The sequence below is a fragment of the Pteropus vampyrus genome, unplaced genomic scaffold (assembly GCF_000151845.1).
Source record: "Pteropus vampyrus isolate Shadow unplaced genomic scaffold, Pvam_2.0 Scaffold241, whole genome shotgun sequence".
Classification (NCBI taxonomy): Eukaryota; Metazoa; Chordata; class Mammalia; order Chiroptera; family Pteropodidae; genus Pteropus; species Pteropus vampyrus.
In genome coordinates this window covers 643,603-657,232 of record NW_011889022.1, presented here as the reverse complement: position 1 = coordinate 657,232, position 13,630 = coordinate 643,603, and the positions used below count along the sequence as shown (strand labels likewise).

The following is a 13,630-nucleotide window of genomic DNA, read 5'->3' as shown; positions in this document are numbered from 1 at the left end:
GAATTTACTGTATGTATGTTCATGTTGAATAAGTGTGTGTAAATTTATATTTTAAGTGTTACCAAGGTAATTAAATCTTATGTTGTTAACCCAAGAACTTATCGATCTTTTTTTTTTTTTATTTTTTATTTTTTTTAGGCGAGGCAACCCTTGCTTGACCTCACAGATTCTAAGGACCTTATCAGCTTACCATTCCTTATTTTTTTATTTTTTACACCTACAGTCTTCCTAGGTGGTCTCCCATCTAAGTACTAACCAGGCCCAACCCTGCTTAGCTTCCGAGATCAGATGGGATCGGGCTTGTTCAGGGTGGCGTGGCCGTTGACTAAAGGGAATAATTTAAATTCTTCCCCATTTTATTGCATTTCCATTATTCTTTTCCCTGGTGTAGTTTGTTAGGTTACTCTGTAACCATGGCAGTAAATTTGCTGCTGATTCTAGGTATCTAGGAGAAATTTTTAGTTGCTTTTTATTCATGTTGGGTCCTAAAGCCCAATTTATTAAAACATACAGTTATGTGACTAAGAGACAGTAAATTCCCAGGTGACTTTTAGCTCTAAACTGTATTGAAATGGTCACCTCAGGTCTCTCCTCTCCAGTACGCGGCCTCTGTCGACAGCCTCGCGTTTGCCTCTCAGTGCTCAGGGACCGAGGGATGTGGGGTGCTGGTGCCGCTCTTTGATCTTTCGAGGGCTGTAGCTGTGACTCCACATCCCCATCCAGGACCCCGAGAGTGGGGCATTGTCAAGTCTGCATTTCTGCTCCTTTCTTGTTAATTTGTTTTTATCGTATTTGAATATCATTCTATACTGGGAGGCTTTTCACACTAAAGTCGGGGATGAGAGCGTGGGCTGGGGTAAGCGGAGGCCGTGGCTGCTCGTCGATGGGCTCCGTCGCAAAGTTCACGAGGCAGTGGTTGAGAAGAGCTGCTTGTTGGGCCACCTTTGTGTCTGGAGGGGATCGTTCTGCGTTTCGGATTCGTACAAGGAAGAAGACAGAATTTCTGACAGAGCTAGAAATATTTTGTTATTTCAAAGAGAAACTCCCTTTTTTAAAAATTTGTTTCACACTCTTTCTGTGATATCATTTCACTGTAAACAAAAACATGACACTTGCCCCCCACATACGGAGTCGAAAATAACACGTTTTACAAGAAGCTGAGGTTCGCGGATTCCGTTGCATTAGGGCTCTTGTTTAGACGGAGTCGACCATTACTACGATATTCTTACTGACTTAGAGTACGTCTGACTGAATGTTGGTGACGCTCAGGGATTTTTAAATTATTTCTTTCTAAAACCTGGGCAAAGCCATGTGTCATGTTAATGAAAAAAAAAATCATCTGTTAGTGAAAAAATATCTTCGGATAGCAGCAGCCTTTCAGCATATGCCAAATTCTTAATTTTAAATTCCAGGATCCAAAAGTAATTATAAAATCTTTTCTTCTTGGGCCCTTTTGTTTTATTCTGTTTTTTTTTTATTCTATTATATTTAAATGGTATTCTAGAACTTAAAATTTTTATAGGCAAAATAAGTCTACAGTATGGAATTAAATTTTTAAGTTTTGATTTTTAGATGCTTTTGCATGTTTTCGTTTCTGACCTCTAGGTGGCAACCACGCCAAGCCTTGTGACGAGCAGTGCGGCCACAACCCTCACCGTCAACCCAGTCCTCCCCCTGACCAGCGCTGCGGTCACTAACCTCTCAGTCACGGGTGAGCGGCAGCTGGGCCGTGCAGCCGTTGGGCGCGTGCTAGGCCCTTGGCGGTTTCCGTGAGGATCTGCCACTGCGTTGGGAATTAAAGCTCTAGAGCTGTTGCTCTTTTTAAGTTGCATGTGAAAACCTGAACTCCAGAAACATCAGGCATAATTTTGTCAGAAATAATACTTTCACGTAAAACTTTTTTTGTTGTTGTTCTTTCTCACTTTACTCTATTTTCTCCATTACTCCCAGTTTTATCTTTCAAAAACACCAACCTTTTTTCAAGTAACTCCTCTTCTTAAAAAATTTCCTTGGAAAGCCCCAGCTTTTGGCATTCAGGAAAGCATCAGAATTCACCTTTGATTCATAGACGGTTATTTCTGATCCAGACGTCGTCTTCCGCTGGTCTCTCTCCCTCGTGTCCTCAGCACTCGAGAGGACACCCTCCCCTCGGCCGCCCCCCAGCCGCGGACGGTGGCCAGTCCAGCCTGCGTGCCTCTCTGATGGCGGTGGAGCTGCTCCCACCAAGACTCCCCTTCCTCTTGGAAACACTCTTTAGCTTCCCGGGAGGCTGTTCGTGTCCACCTGCCTGCGTTATAAATGATCGTGTTTTACGCTGTCTTTTCCAGTAGACTGTCCACTCCTCAGAACATCTGGCTGTTCTTTTTGAAGTGTCCGTGCCTAGCTTAGTGCCTGACAAACTCACTGTAAAATGAGTGGATAAATTTTTTCCCCATGCCCTTTAAATGACAGATTTCCCAGACACACTTGGGAGAGCATCGCCATCACTGCTTTAGTGACACGTAGTGCGTAAGGCATTCCGAAATCATTCACCGGGTCGACCGTGTGCTAATAAATCACTGGATGGATTTGTGATATTTCACAGTCAAGTCTGAATTCAGCCTAGAGCTGGGGAATTTGGGTTTCTGCGTTCATGTTTGACTTCGTAACACCTCTTTGGCTCTGTGACCTAAACCATGATGCAAAAAGTGAATAAATAGTTTTCTTTTTCCTATTTATCTGTACCAGATGGACTCAGATATTCTTTTATATTCATCAGGTTAGACTCCTGTCACTTTTTATTTTAATGTTCGCGTTGTCCCAGATTTGGCCAGTGGGGGTCCCTTCAGCTGGCGCCTGTGCCCCTGACTTGGGCCTGTCATTCTTTGAGTGGCCCCTTACTTTTTGGCACAAGATGTTCAGGCTCCTCTCACTATCTCTCCGAGGACCGTTCCTTCAGGCGAGGAAAGGGGCTTCGAAACCCGTGTCTGGGCACTAGCTGCACTTCTTGACACTGTCATGGGTTCAGAGCATCTGAACGGCAGTGGATGTACATACACATACACATCCGTGGGTATGTGTGGAAGATACACGTGTATACATATGTTCACATATGTACGTGATGCACATCTGTGTGCATTTGTCTTTACCTAGCCATCTACGTTTATTAAAATCCACGAGTTCTTACGGATAGCTCCAGTTCCAACCCAGGACCCTCTGGGTCATTCTTTCCTAAGCCTTAGTTCTAAAACGTTTGTTTTTTGTGGTTCATTTCCATACAAACATTAAACTGGGTTAATTAGAAAAAGAGCCGCTGAGAGGTTCCCGGGTGGCAGCCTCGTCGTCAGCTGATTCTAGCGTGTGGCTGAAAAGCCCGCTGCTCCAGACCCGTTTGCGGGAGCGCCCCGCTAACCCGGCCCTCCTTCCAGGCACTACAGACACCGCCTCCAACAACACCGCGGCCGTGATTTCCACCGCGCCTCCGGCTTCCTCGGCGGTCACCTCCCCCTCTCTGAGCCCCTCCCCGTCCGCGTCGGCCCCCACCTCCGAGGCGTCCAGTGCCAGTGAGACCAGCACGACGCAGACCACCTCCTCCCTGCCCTCTCCTCTCGGGACCAGCCAGGTGATGGTGACGGCGTCAGGGTTGCAAACAGCAGCAGCTGCCGCCCTCCAGGGAGCTGCCCAGTTGCCAGCAAACGCCAGCCTCGCTGCCATGGCCGCCGCTGCAGGACTGAACCCGGGCCTCATGGCACCCTCACAGTTTGCCGCTGGGTAAGGGGCCTTCTCATCCCGCTCACCTCAGAGACCCCTGGCAGGTCATCCCTGCAGTTCGTGTGGGGAGGCTTTCCATCACTATCTTAAGTGCAAAAAACAAAGCAAAACTCCTGACAGCCTTAATCTTTTTCAAACGAGTCCCTGTGTAGTAGCTCAAGGCGCTAGATTATAGTGGACGTAAGTGTCCAGCACCTGGAGGGCAGCATCAGGTCGTTACTCCAGGTGGAGACACCGGCACCGGGTGTACCTAAGCACCGGGGAGAAAGCCTCTCATGGCGTCCCCGGTAAACCCTGTCGGCCGGCGGCTTTCTCGTTCTCAAACAGAGATGAGAGCTGCAGTGATAAGATGCCCGAGTTTATCTCAGCAAATGTGTGAGAACTACTTCGTAAGTAGATTCTTTTCTCTGGCGTTCTTCTTCGTTAAAGTGAATGAAAATTCAGAGGAGAGTCAGGGCGACTGCGGGTCAGACATCCTGTGCGGGCCCCAGTCTCGTCTGCTCCGCAGGCACGCAGGCACTGCTCACCCAGACGAGGGGTCGGGGACAGTGGCAGACAGCCCCAGGCTCCCCCCGTGTCGTTCTCCTCCTTATCCCTCCGGGTGTTGTCAGGCCGGCCGACGTGTCTGCGTGGTAATAAGGTGACGCTCTTTTGGACTTGCAGAGGTGCCTTACTCAGCCTCAGCCCAGGGGCCCTGGGCGGCGCGCTCAGCCCCGCGCTCATGAGCAGCAGCACGCTGGCGACCATCCAAGGTCAGTGGAGCCATTTTCCTTACTGTCTCTCTCTGCTCGTGGCGGAAGTCTGCTTTGCCAGACGTGAGGGTGGGGAGGGGTTGGCGACCATCAGCTGACAGTGCTGCCTGACTTGTGGGCCAACCAAATGTCCTGGCCAGAGAGCTTTGCGGAGAAGGACGGTGTGAGCTGTGAGCTGGACTGGAACTGCGCTCGGCGGGTGTGTTGTAGGAGCCAGGACTCTGAGCGGGTGCTCGTGTTCTTACGCGCATCGACCTGGGGCCAGGGTCCCCTCCACACGGTTATCCACGCAGACTCGCCGTGTGGAAGCCCCCAGGCTCCGCCTCCACCCCGAGGGAGCCCCCTGTGGGTGCGCGGGGATGGCTAGCGTGAGAGTGGCCTCCAGACTCAGGAGTGCTCCTCACTCCGGTCAGGTCTGCCCTGGTGTCCGCCCCCGTCCCCGACCACATGGCCTTTTGCAAGCCCAGGTGGGTCCCTTTTGGCCTTAGCGTGCTACCCAGTCTCCAGTGAGTCCAAGTCCACTCATTTCCTGTACTACAGGGCGTGCTGTGCAGCCTCTGGGCTTCGTGTCTGAGGATGCTCACAGGGAAGCCATGTGAGACAGAACCCTATGTTAATCAGAAAATGTTTTTTCTTAGAATAGTCCATTCTTACGTGAGAGTTCTTGGGGCCAAAAATAAGTCGTTAGTCAGCCCCAGCTAGGATCGATGTTTTGGGGTGGCGCGTCCAGCACGTCTGTTGCAGACACAGCCAGGGCAGGCCCGGACCCCTGCATTGGCTTTCACATGGACTGAATCTCATGTGAAGCTGATGGCTAGATCGTTCCAGGTTTCGTTATCGGGGATTTCTCCTGGAGGAGGATTGGTGGTAAATCACTTTTCTCTTGCAGCGAGTGTGTGTCTTGGCCGTGGGAACGCGCGGAGGCACAGTGCTTCCGCAGGGCAGCGCCAGGCGTAGAGCGGGCTGGGCCCAGTCCTGGCGCCCCGGAACACGCCAGGCGCACGTCCTCCCGCGCCTCTCGCTTTCTTCGTACATTATGTAGAGATCGAGCAGACTTCTAAAGCCATTAGAGAAACCCTCAAATCTCCATGTGGGGGCGGGGGTAGTTATATGGGTGCGGAGTTGTTGGGGTTGTCAGACAACAGGAAAATGTAATAAGTGAGAGTGCCCAGTGATTTTAAAGAAAAGTTGGGCACTCCCTTCAGTGGAGAAGCGACAGGATCATAGAAAAATGCTCACGTGTTCCAGCAAATCCTAACCTGAGGTCACGCCCCCGCCCCAGAGCCATCCGCGTCGCTGCGTCTCTGCTCCCCATCTGCAATAGATGGGTCACTCTCCTTCACACAGGGCATGAGAGCGAACGCCTGGCCTCCGGAAGTGAAAAATTAATCATACCTTATACTTTATTTGGTAACGTAACTTAATTTAGAACTAAAGCCTTTGGAAAGACAGCTTTTCTTCTTGTGTATCGTACTAAAAATGCTCACGGTTTTAATAATGTCGGTTGGCTCGATCAAAGCTAATTACATTTTAATGCTTTAATCACTGTAACTAGTTTGTCTTTTGAATGGAGATGGTTTAAAATCAGAAATCTTCATTAAAAACAAAATTATGGGATTTAACAGATACTTCTACGTAAATGCAAAAAGTTGAGAATTCAGGTAGAAATACGACTGACATCTTAGACAGCGCTTCCTTCTCTCCGTCACCTGTCCTGCTCGTGCTCGTTAGGTTTCTCAGCCCCCTTCAGAGCTGTGAGTGCGTCTCCCGTGGTGGCAGGACCACGGGCTGCAGCTCCGTGCCGGTCGCAGGAGACCTCGGCGCGTCAGCTGTGCTCTGGCGTCTCGAGATGACACATTAACGCTGCCCTTCCTGCCTGTTTGGGGTCTGTCTGTAGCTCTGGCTTCTGGTGGCTCTCTTCCAATAACGTCACTGGATGCAACTGGGAACCTGGTGTTCGCCAATGCGGGAGGAGCCCCCAACATCGTGACTGCCCCTCTGTTCCTGAACCCTCAGAACCTCTCTCTGCTCACCAGCAACCCGGTCAGCTTGGTCTCCGCCGCCGCCGCCTCTGCGGGGAACTCCGGGCCCGTGGCCAGCCTCCACGTCACCTCCGCCTCCACCGAGTCCATCCAGAGCTCCCTGTTCACGGTGGCCTCTGCCAGCGGGGCCGCGTCCACCACCACCACCGCCTCCAAGGCCCAGTGAGAGGGGCCGCCCGGCCTCCTCCCCGCGCGGCGCGCCCTGGCCGCCCAGCCCGGAGACGTGACGCGGCCCTCGCCGTGCCGGGCCGAGGCCGAGAGGAGGACCGCGCCGCGCAGAAGGCTGGAGACGGACGACGTTCGCCTAATTTTGTAATAAAACACTGTCTTTTCAGGATCGCTTCATGGACTGGAGAACTTTCTAACCAAAAATTTAAAAAAAAAAAAAAAGCAGAAACAAAGTCAAAAACAAAAAAATGAGTGAAAGGACTACTTATCATTTCCAGCAGTCATGGCGACGAGCTAAGGTGGGTTACAAGTCCGATATAGGAAGAGGATTTCCTGTTTGTCTAAATTCCTTTTTTTCTTAAAAAAAAAATCATTTTTATGGGTCTGTCGTGCAGGCCGTTACGTCGTAACAAGGTGTTTATAATCGTATCAATTGTGTTGGGGGTTCCTTTCTTAACTGGTACAATTTAGGCAGGCCCGTGTTACTGTATCTCTGTTGTTGTCGTTATTGTTTTTATAGAGAGAGAGTTCGGACGTGTCTATCTCTTGCTCCTGGATCCTACTTCAGTGAGCTCCCACGCTGTGGGGAGGGGGGCTTGGGGCCCGGGGGGACCCACGTCCTTCATGGGGATGTTCTTGCTGGTTTCCTCATCCTCGATGACTCTTACAGAGGTGCTAGAAAATTATTTTCTTTTGCCACTTATGCAAGAGGCTCGGCGCAGAAGCTGAAGGCCGTGTGTGCAGCGGCCCAGGCCGCACACGCCCCTCCCCGGCAGCGGTGCCTGTGGAGCACTTTGTGTAGGAAGGGATTCCTGCTGAACGTGGCTCTCCCTCCCCAGCCACTGAGCGGCCCCTCAGTGCGGGGCGGGCGGTTCCGAAGAGCAAAGACTACTGCGGACACCTGCCTGGGTGGTTCTCCTGGTCCCCTGTCTCCTGAGAAACGCTCCTGCTGTCGGTGTGTTTGTTGTGTGTTCCGTTTTCTGGAAGTTGTTCATCCGAACTTCCTTTGACTCACTTGGCAAAGAACAAACTGGCTGAAATCGGGAGTCGTGTCCCTTCTGCTTTCCAGGGACGGTCGGTCGGCCATCGGAGGCTGTGACGAGGGGTCTGAGGTCCTGCCTTTTCCTCTCGCCACAGACTTCCTTTTCTCCAGCCGGCTCACTAGCCCCTCCCCCTGAGACCCCCGGCCGGGGCCCGCAGGGCCTCGAAGCCCCCGCAGCAGGGCCCTCGCCCACCCCGCAGCGTCTCCTCGGCTGTGGTGACGGTCCTGCTCGGGCGGTGCAGGTGGCGGCGGCGTCTCTGCTGGCTTCGGGAACAGCTTCCGGGGGCTTCCTGGACTGTGTAGACGAGCCCGCGAAAAAGGAGGGTGCGTGAGAGCGGGCGAAGGGGAAGGGAGGGCATCGTGGCGGGTAGACCCCCTGTCGGCCAAAGCACCGTCGCCAGTGTCTGTGCCCACGCGCTCCCTCCCGTGGGAGCCAAAGGCTCCTGCCGGGCGTGTGGGCTCTGGCTCCTGGCCCCGCTGGTCCCCAGGCCGCACTGTGGCCCTTTGAGCCGGGACTGCGGGAGTGCCCGCGCGTTGTTCTCTCCGCTGTCCCCGTGTCCCCAGGGAGCCTAGTCCTGTGCGTGCGTGTCCTCACCGTGGTGGGGACACGGTGTGCATTTTTGTTCGCGAGCGTCCCCGTGGGAGACAGGGACACTCACGTTGGAAGACTAGAGACACGTTAGTCCCCTCGGTTTTTCTTCTCCTTCCGTCTTCCCATTTTACTTCACAGAGTATTTAATTATCACCCTGAATGTCCTCTTCTCCCTCCCCCTTCCCTAAAATCCCTCCGAAATCAGTGAACTGCAAGCAGGGAAGCTAACAAATGTCCATCCACCTTTTTTATGTGTGGTGTGTTTTTTTATTTTATTTTTTTTAACTAAGCTTGAACCAAAGTCAATTTTTAGCAAGCTGCTGTACTAATGGACTAGTTTGTAGCGTGTGGTTCAGACACATTGAGGATTTAGATGCTACTGACAATTTCTTTTTTCATTGTCTTTATTAATTTTATATAAAAGTTGCTGCTTGTTTTAATCTTTTATGTTGGTGAGTTGTGCTGTCCTCCGGGCAGACGTTAACTTGATCTTTAACTAGGTTATTTCGTTCGCTGTGTAAATAGAACGGCGGTGTCAGTTCCTAACTTCTCTCCTCTCCGTCTCGCTGTTTCTCTGGCGAAAGCTTCACCTTTTGTCTTGACCTGACATCTCTCCCTTTGCCATCAGTCACACTGCAGCTGCGGGTGGCGGGTGGCGGTGAGTCCCTCCCTTGGGAGTGGCAGGTTTGGAGGCAGGATTCAGGGAGGGAAATGCCGAGACCGGCAGGCCTGGATTAGGGGGTGGAGCACTCATTTCCCAAAACTGCTACCAAAGCAAGCGGAGTCCCAAGGGGCCTGTGGCCAGCGGGCGAGAGGATGGGGACGGGGACGGGGACGGGAAGGGGGCGTGCGCGTGCGGGTTTGGCCTCCTGTGTGCTTCAGAAGCTGCTCCCTCTCCCAAACAAGATTTACCAGCAGACGTCAATATTTACCCGACGCCGAGCTTTAAGTGCCACGAGGTCTTCTGTTCCTGGCCCCGTCCGTGTTCTCTCGTCAAAATAGGATGCGGGGGGTTCCGCCTGGGGAGTCACTTCATGAGGATAAACCTTAAACCAGCATAAAACTCTGTGTTTGAAAGAAATCAATCCTTAGACAAAGGTAACTTAAAAGAATTTTTTTCTCTTATGTAGAAACAAGCTGTGAAATGAAAGGTCCACCTGTAGGTGTCCACGCGAGACACTAGCCCAGCTTGTCGGTGGCGGTCAGCTTAAGGTCATCCCCGGCACCACCCCGGACATTCTGCTGGTCACACTGCTCCTGGCTCAGCGGCTCAGCCCGCTTTTACTCGATATCATCTTTATCATCTCAAAAATGCTTTTTGAACCAAATGACTCTTCTAAGCTAGAAACTCACACTTGGCTTTTAGACACCAAAAATGGGGGTCTGGGAATTAAGGGGAGGAGGATTTGACCAAAAAGAGGTGTTTGGTCGAGTTTCTGCACTTCTAAGAGGAAGGGCCAGCTAGGTCGTTACAATCCATTGTGGTGGTCTTTTTTTTTCCCCCTTAATGTTTATGCACCCCTGAATTCGGTTAACAGTGAAACCAAAGACTAGTTCTCAATGCATTTATAGTGATGCTGTATCTGCCCACGGCAGTGGGCCCTCCCTGGGGAGTGGTGAATGTACCTGTTAGTGTCCTGCTTATCAGGCGGTGGGGTTCGGTCCTGAACTTCACTGGTGCCCTGTATATATCTGAAGGACAGAGCAAAAAGATTGAGGACGGGCTTCTCACAGGAACCCTATCACTGCTCCCAGTCTGAGAAGTGAGTTGAGCCCTGTAGTAGAGTAAATGTCTCTGACGTTACAGGGGCAGCTCTGTGGAATACGTGACTGTTCATCTCCACTGCACGCTCCCTTGTCTTTCTTTGGTGGGAAAGATCAATACCATTCCTAGGGAAATGGAACCAAAGGGAGCGTGCTGTCACTCCGTGTGGGACTGCTCCCGCGGGTGCCGCACAGGAGTGCGGTTCGTGTCTGACAACATCTTAAAGGGAAAATGAGACCGAGTGAAAGATTTTAGTGAGATTATCTTGCCAGTTCTACAGAATTCATTCATCGTTGGGGGAAAAAAGCACAATTATACCTCTTTTCGTTATGCTATTTTGTCCTATTATCTCTCATTTATTTGGGAAGGTGAGGAAAGCCTTGTCCTTATTTATCCAGAAGCACAGATGTTTGCTCGACAGGATACTTACATTCAGCCCAATATTTCACATTGACTTTTCTATTTGAATTGCTGGGAAAGCTGGATACATTTGCAAATGTGGGAAGTCCATGCAGGTTTTGTTTGAGTTATAGATCCTGATTGTAAACATTGCAGTCAGCGTATAACAAACGCGTGGCTTGCAGAAGCAACTCTGTAGTTCGTAGTCCGAAGTTGTCCCCAGGCCATGTCACCCTCACCAACTTTACCAGGAAAAGAGTAAAACTGGAGCTAGGAAGGAGGGAGGAGCGTGGACGGGGGGAGTCGGCGGGCCGCAGCATCCCGTGGGGGATGAGAGGTGAGCGGCGTGTGGCACCCGGGTGGCCCGCCCTCTGGCAGGCTGCTCCTGGCCCCTGAGAGCCCCCCAGAGGTCAGAGTGCAGCTTTCGAGAGCCCCCCCGCCACAGTAGAGCCTCAGCAACTGACTGTGAGAGTTCGGTCAAACGCTCATTAAATCAGTATCTAAGATCGACGAATTTAAAGTTGTAGTCTTCAAACCATGTTTATTAGAGCTGAAAACTTTAAAAGACCAAAGACCTGAAATTTAAAATTATTCGCATGGGAAAGAATGGGTGGATTCATTTGGTCCTAACCATTGCGCGTTCATTTCTGTGTGTGTGTGAAGCATTCCGCGTGTGGCTCTGTTCCTGTGACGTGAGCCCCGGCCACGTTGAGGTCATTTTCAGTCTTAGAACATTTTGAGGACGACCCTTCATAAAGCGGCAAACCTTTCTTAGCACTTATCTTTGCTTTCGAGGAGGAAAACTGTCCTTTGCCATCTCTTGAAGGAGCATCACTGCGGTCAGCCCGGCACAGGTCGCCGTGGGCGGCACAGGCGCGGTCAGGGCTGGGGTGGGACGAGTCGGTCGCCTCGTCAGGAAAGGCGGGTCCGAACCCCAGTCGGCCTCGCTCTTAATCCAGGGGAGGAAGAGGGGCACCCCGAGACGCCCAGCGAGCAGTGCGCGGAGTCCGTTGGGAGGGCGGGAACGGCGTCGCAGGGGCCCGGTCACACCAGGTGTCCATGTGGTCCGCGGGTTCTTGCTTCCTTCTCGCCGTCCTCTGTCCTGGCGCTGCCTCTCCTGGCCTCCGCTAACGGCAGTGAACTTGAGCGGCTCTGATGTCGCGTCTGTAACCTGGTCGGCCTTTCCTCTCTTTCTCGTCTCTCTGAACGGTGATACCTTAATCCGTGAGGACCGTGCTGGTGGGTAACAGCTAGCTTCTGGCCCCTTCATAAAATACCTCAGCATAGCTTAGCATTGTTGCAGAACTGGTTGTGATCTAAAAACCAAATAAAGAAAAAACTTTATAAATAGTGGAAATAATTCTAGCTGTAGCATTTAGTTGAACTGATGTTTATTATGACTGATAAACATGATTGATGCTGTACGTATTTGGGATCCTGCTTCTAGGTCACAGTTGATGGGGTTAGGGAGGGCTGGGGTGGGGGAGAGGAGAAGGTGGTTATGTTAGAAGGAAGTCCTTGCTCGTGGATGTTTGTCTTTCCTTATCTCTGTCTTGCCAAAGGAAACTCGGTTATCCCTGTGATTGGGTTTGGGGTTTGTCGGCCTCTCTGTGGTCTGACCTGCAGTGCCGCGTGTGATAGCATGTGGGTGACACATGGGTTGTCCAGTAGGTTCAGGGTCCCCTGTGGCAGTCACGTCCCCTGCCGTGGCTGCCTGTGTCCCCAGACCCTGCCAGCCTCTCCTCACGCTTCTCACGTCCGTCTGCAGCAAGAGCTTAGGCGAAGGGTGGGCGTCCGAGTGCCGGGGCGCACGGTTGAGAAGGAGGGGCGGGAACAGACGCGTGCCGTTCAGTCTGGAGAGGGGAGGGGAGAGAGGTGACGGATGCGTCTCCATCTAGGAAAGTTAGAGTGTGTCCTCTGTCACGTCGCTGAGTGTTGTGCTGATAGCGTGACTTTTTGAACCTGACTTCCTTTTCTCGTACCAAGGCTAATTCTGTGTAGACCAAAAATGCAAACAGAAGGAAAACCAAACCAAGAAGTCGAAAACCAGCCTGCTTGCCTCACCCCTGTGAGGCCTGACCTCTGGAGGTTGGTTGGTTGGCGACAGAGAGGAGGGAGGGACGGTAGTGAGAAGTGACGCTGGGTCAGAAGGAAGGAAGAGCCCTTCAGCCCACAGCGCGGGCCCTCGGCAGACGGGCTCTGCGCTAATGCGTGGCCTGTCCCGCAGAACTCGCGCGGGTTTGGTGCGGACGCCAAAGACGCTGCTCTGTCACTGCTCGTCCTGATGTTTTCCAAACAGGCGGAGGGCAGAGGAGCAAAAAGCTGGATTCTGGAGAAGCTTTACCTTCGTCCCCGTCCTCTGCCTTGTCCCCCCACTTTCTGAAGGCGGTCCTCCTGGTCGCCCCGGCTTCGGAGAGGACGTGCCTGTCGTTCCCCTCCGCCGGCTCTGGGAAGGCGGGTGGAGCTCCTCAGCGCAGCGGTGCAGTTCTCGGGACTGCGGGGAAGTTGGGGGGGGCCAAAGACGGGGTCGGATCCCTTTCTTCCTTCCCTGCCTGACGCCCATAGATAGAACCCGTACGGCCTGTGCGCGTCCCGACGGCAGTTAGGTGGGCTGTGTCTGTTCTGTCGCTTGTGGAGGAGAAGCATTTTCAAGAGCAGGGATACATGGAAAACCAAGAGACCCTCCTTGCCTCTGCCATGGAGCCGTATCGTTCCAGAATGTTCTTACATCTGGGCTCCAGGGAGCTGAGTAGTTCATTGTACTGTTGATGCAGCACAGGGTGGGAGGGGAGAGAAATACATTGCTCTCTTAATAGGCCATCCAAAAAGGGCCAGGCTGCGGGACGTCACGAAAGCTTTACTGACACCCTTGTTCTGGCAGGACGTGACAGTGGCTTTGGTATCGTGCGGCTTCTCAGAGCGCTAGGCGGGTCTGTAGGCGGGTGATGGGGCGTTGCAGATAGAAGCACTTGAGACAGAAGTCGTGGGAGACAAGGTGCGTGTGAGGGACGGCACTGTGAGCGCAGAAAGGCCACTCCCTGGGCTGGGGACAGAGGGGCCCGCGTGATTCTGTCCCCGAATCTGCCCGCCCCACACAGGACTCCGCCGCCCAGTGCCACC

At 52.4% G+C, this 13,630-nt stretch overlaps 1 protein-coding gene and 1 pseudogene across 1 annotated transcript in view; one reads left to right on the top strand and one right to left on the bottom strand.

Annotated features, from left to right (window-relative positions):
* Positions 1-7,137, top strand: part of POU2F1 (POU class 2 homeobox 1) — a 46,295-nt gene extending 39,158 nt beyond the window's left edge. Inside the window, exons 12-16 of the mRNA XM_023519923.1 lie at positions 620-695; positions 1,606-1,711; positions 3,408-3,750; positions 4,414-4,502; positions 6,400-7,137. Coding sequence (XP_023375691.1) covers positions 620-695; positions 1,606-1,711; positions 3,408-3,750; positions 4,414-4,502; positions 6,400-6,710 — 925 coding nt within the window. The 3' untranslated portion in view covers positions 6,711-7,137. The remainder of the gene's footprint in view (positions 1-619; positions 696-1,605; positions 1,712-3,407; positions 3,751-4,413; positions 4,503-6,399) is intronic.
* Positions 209-326, bottom strand: LOC111728986 (annotated as a pseudogene).
* Positions 7,138-13,630: the final 6,493 nt, after the last annotated feature.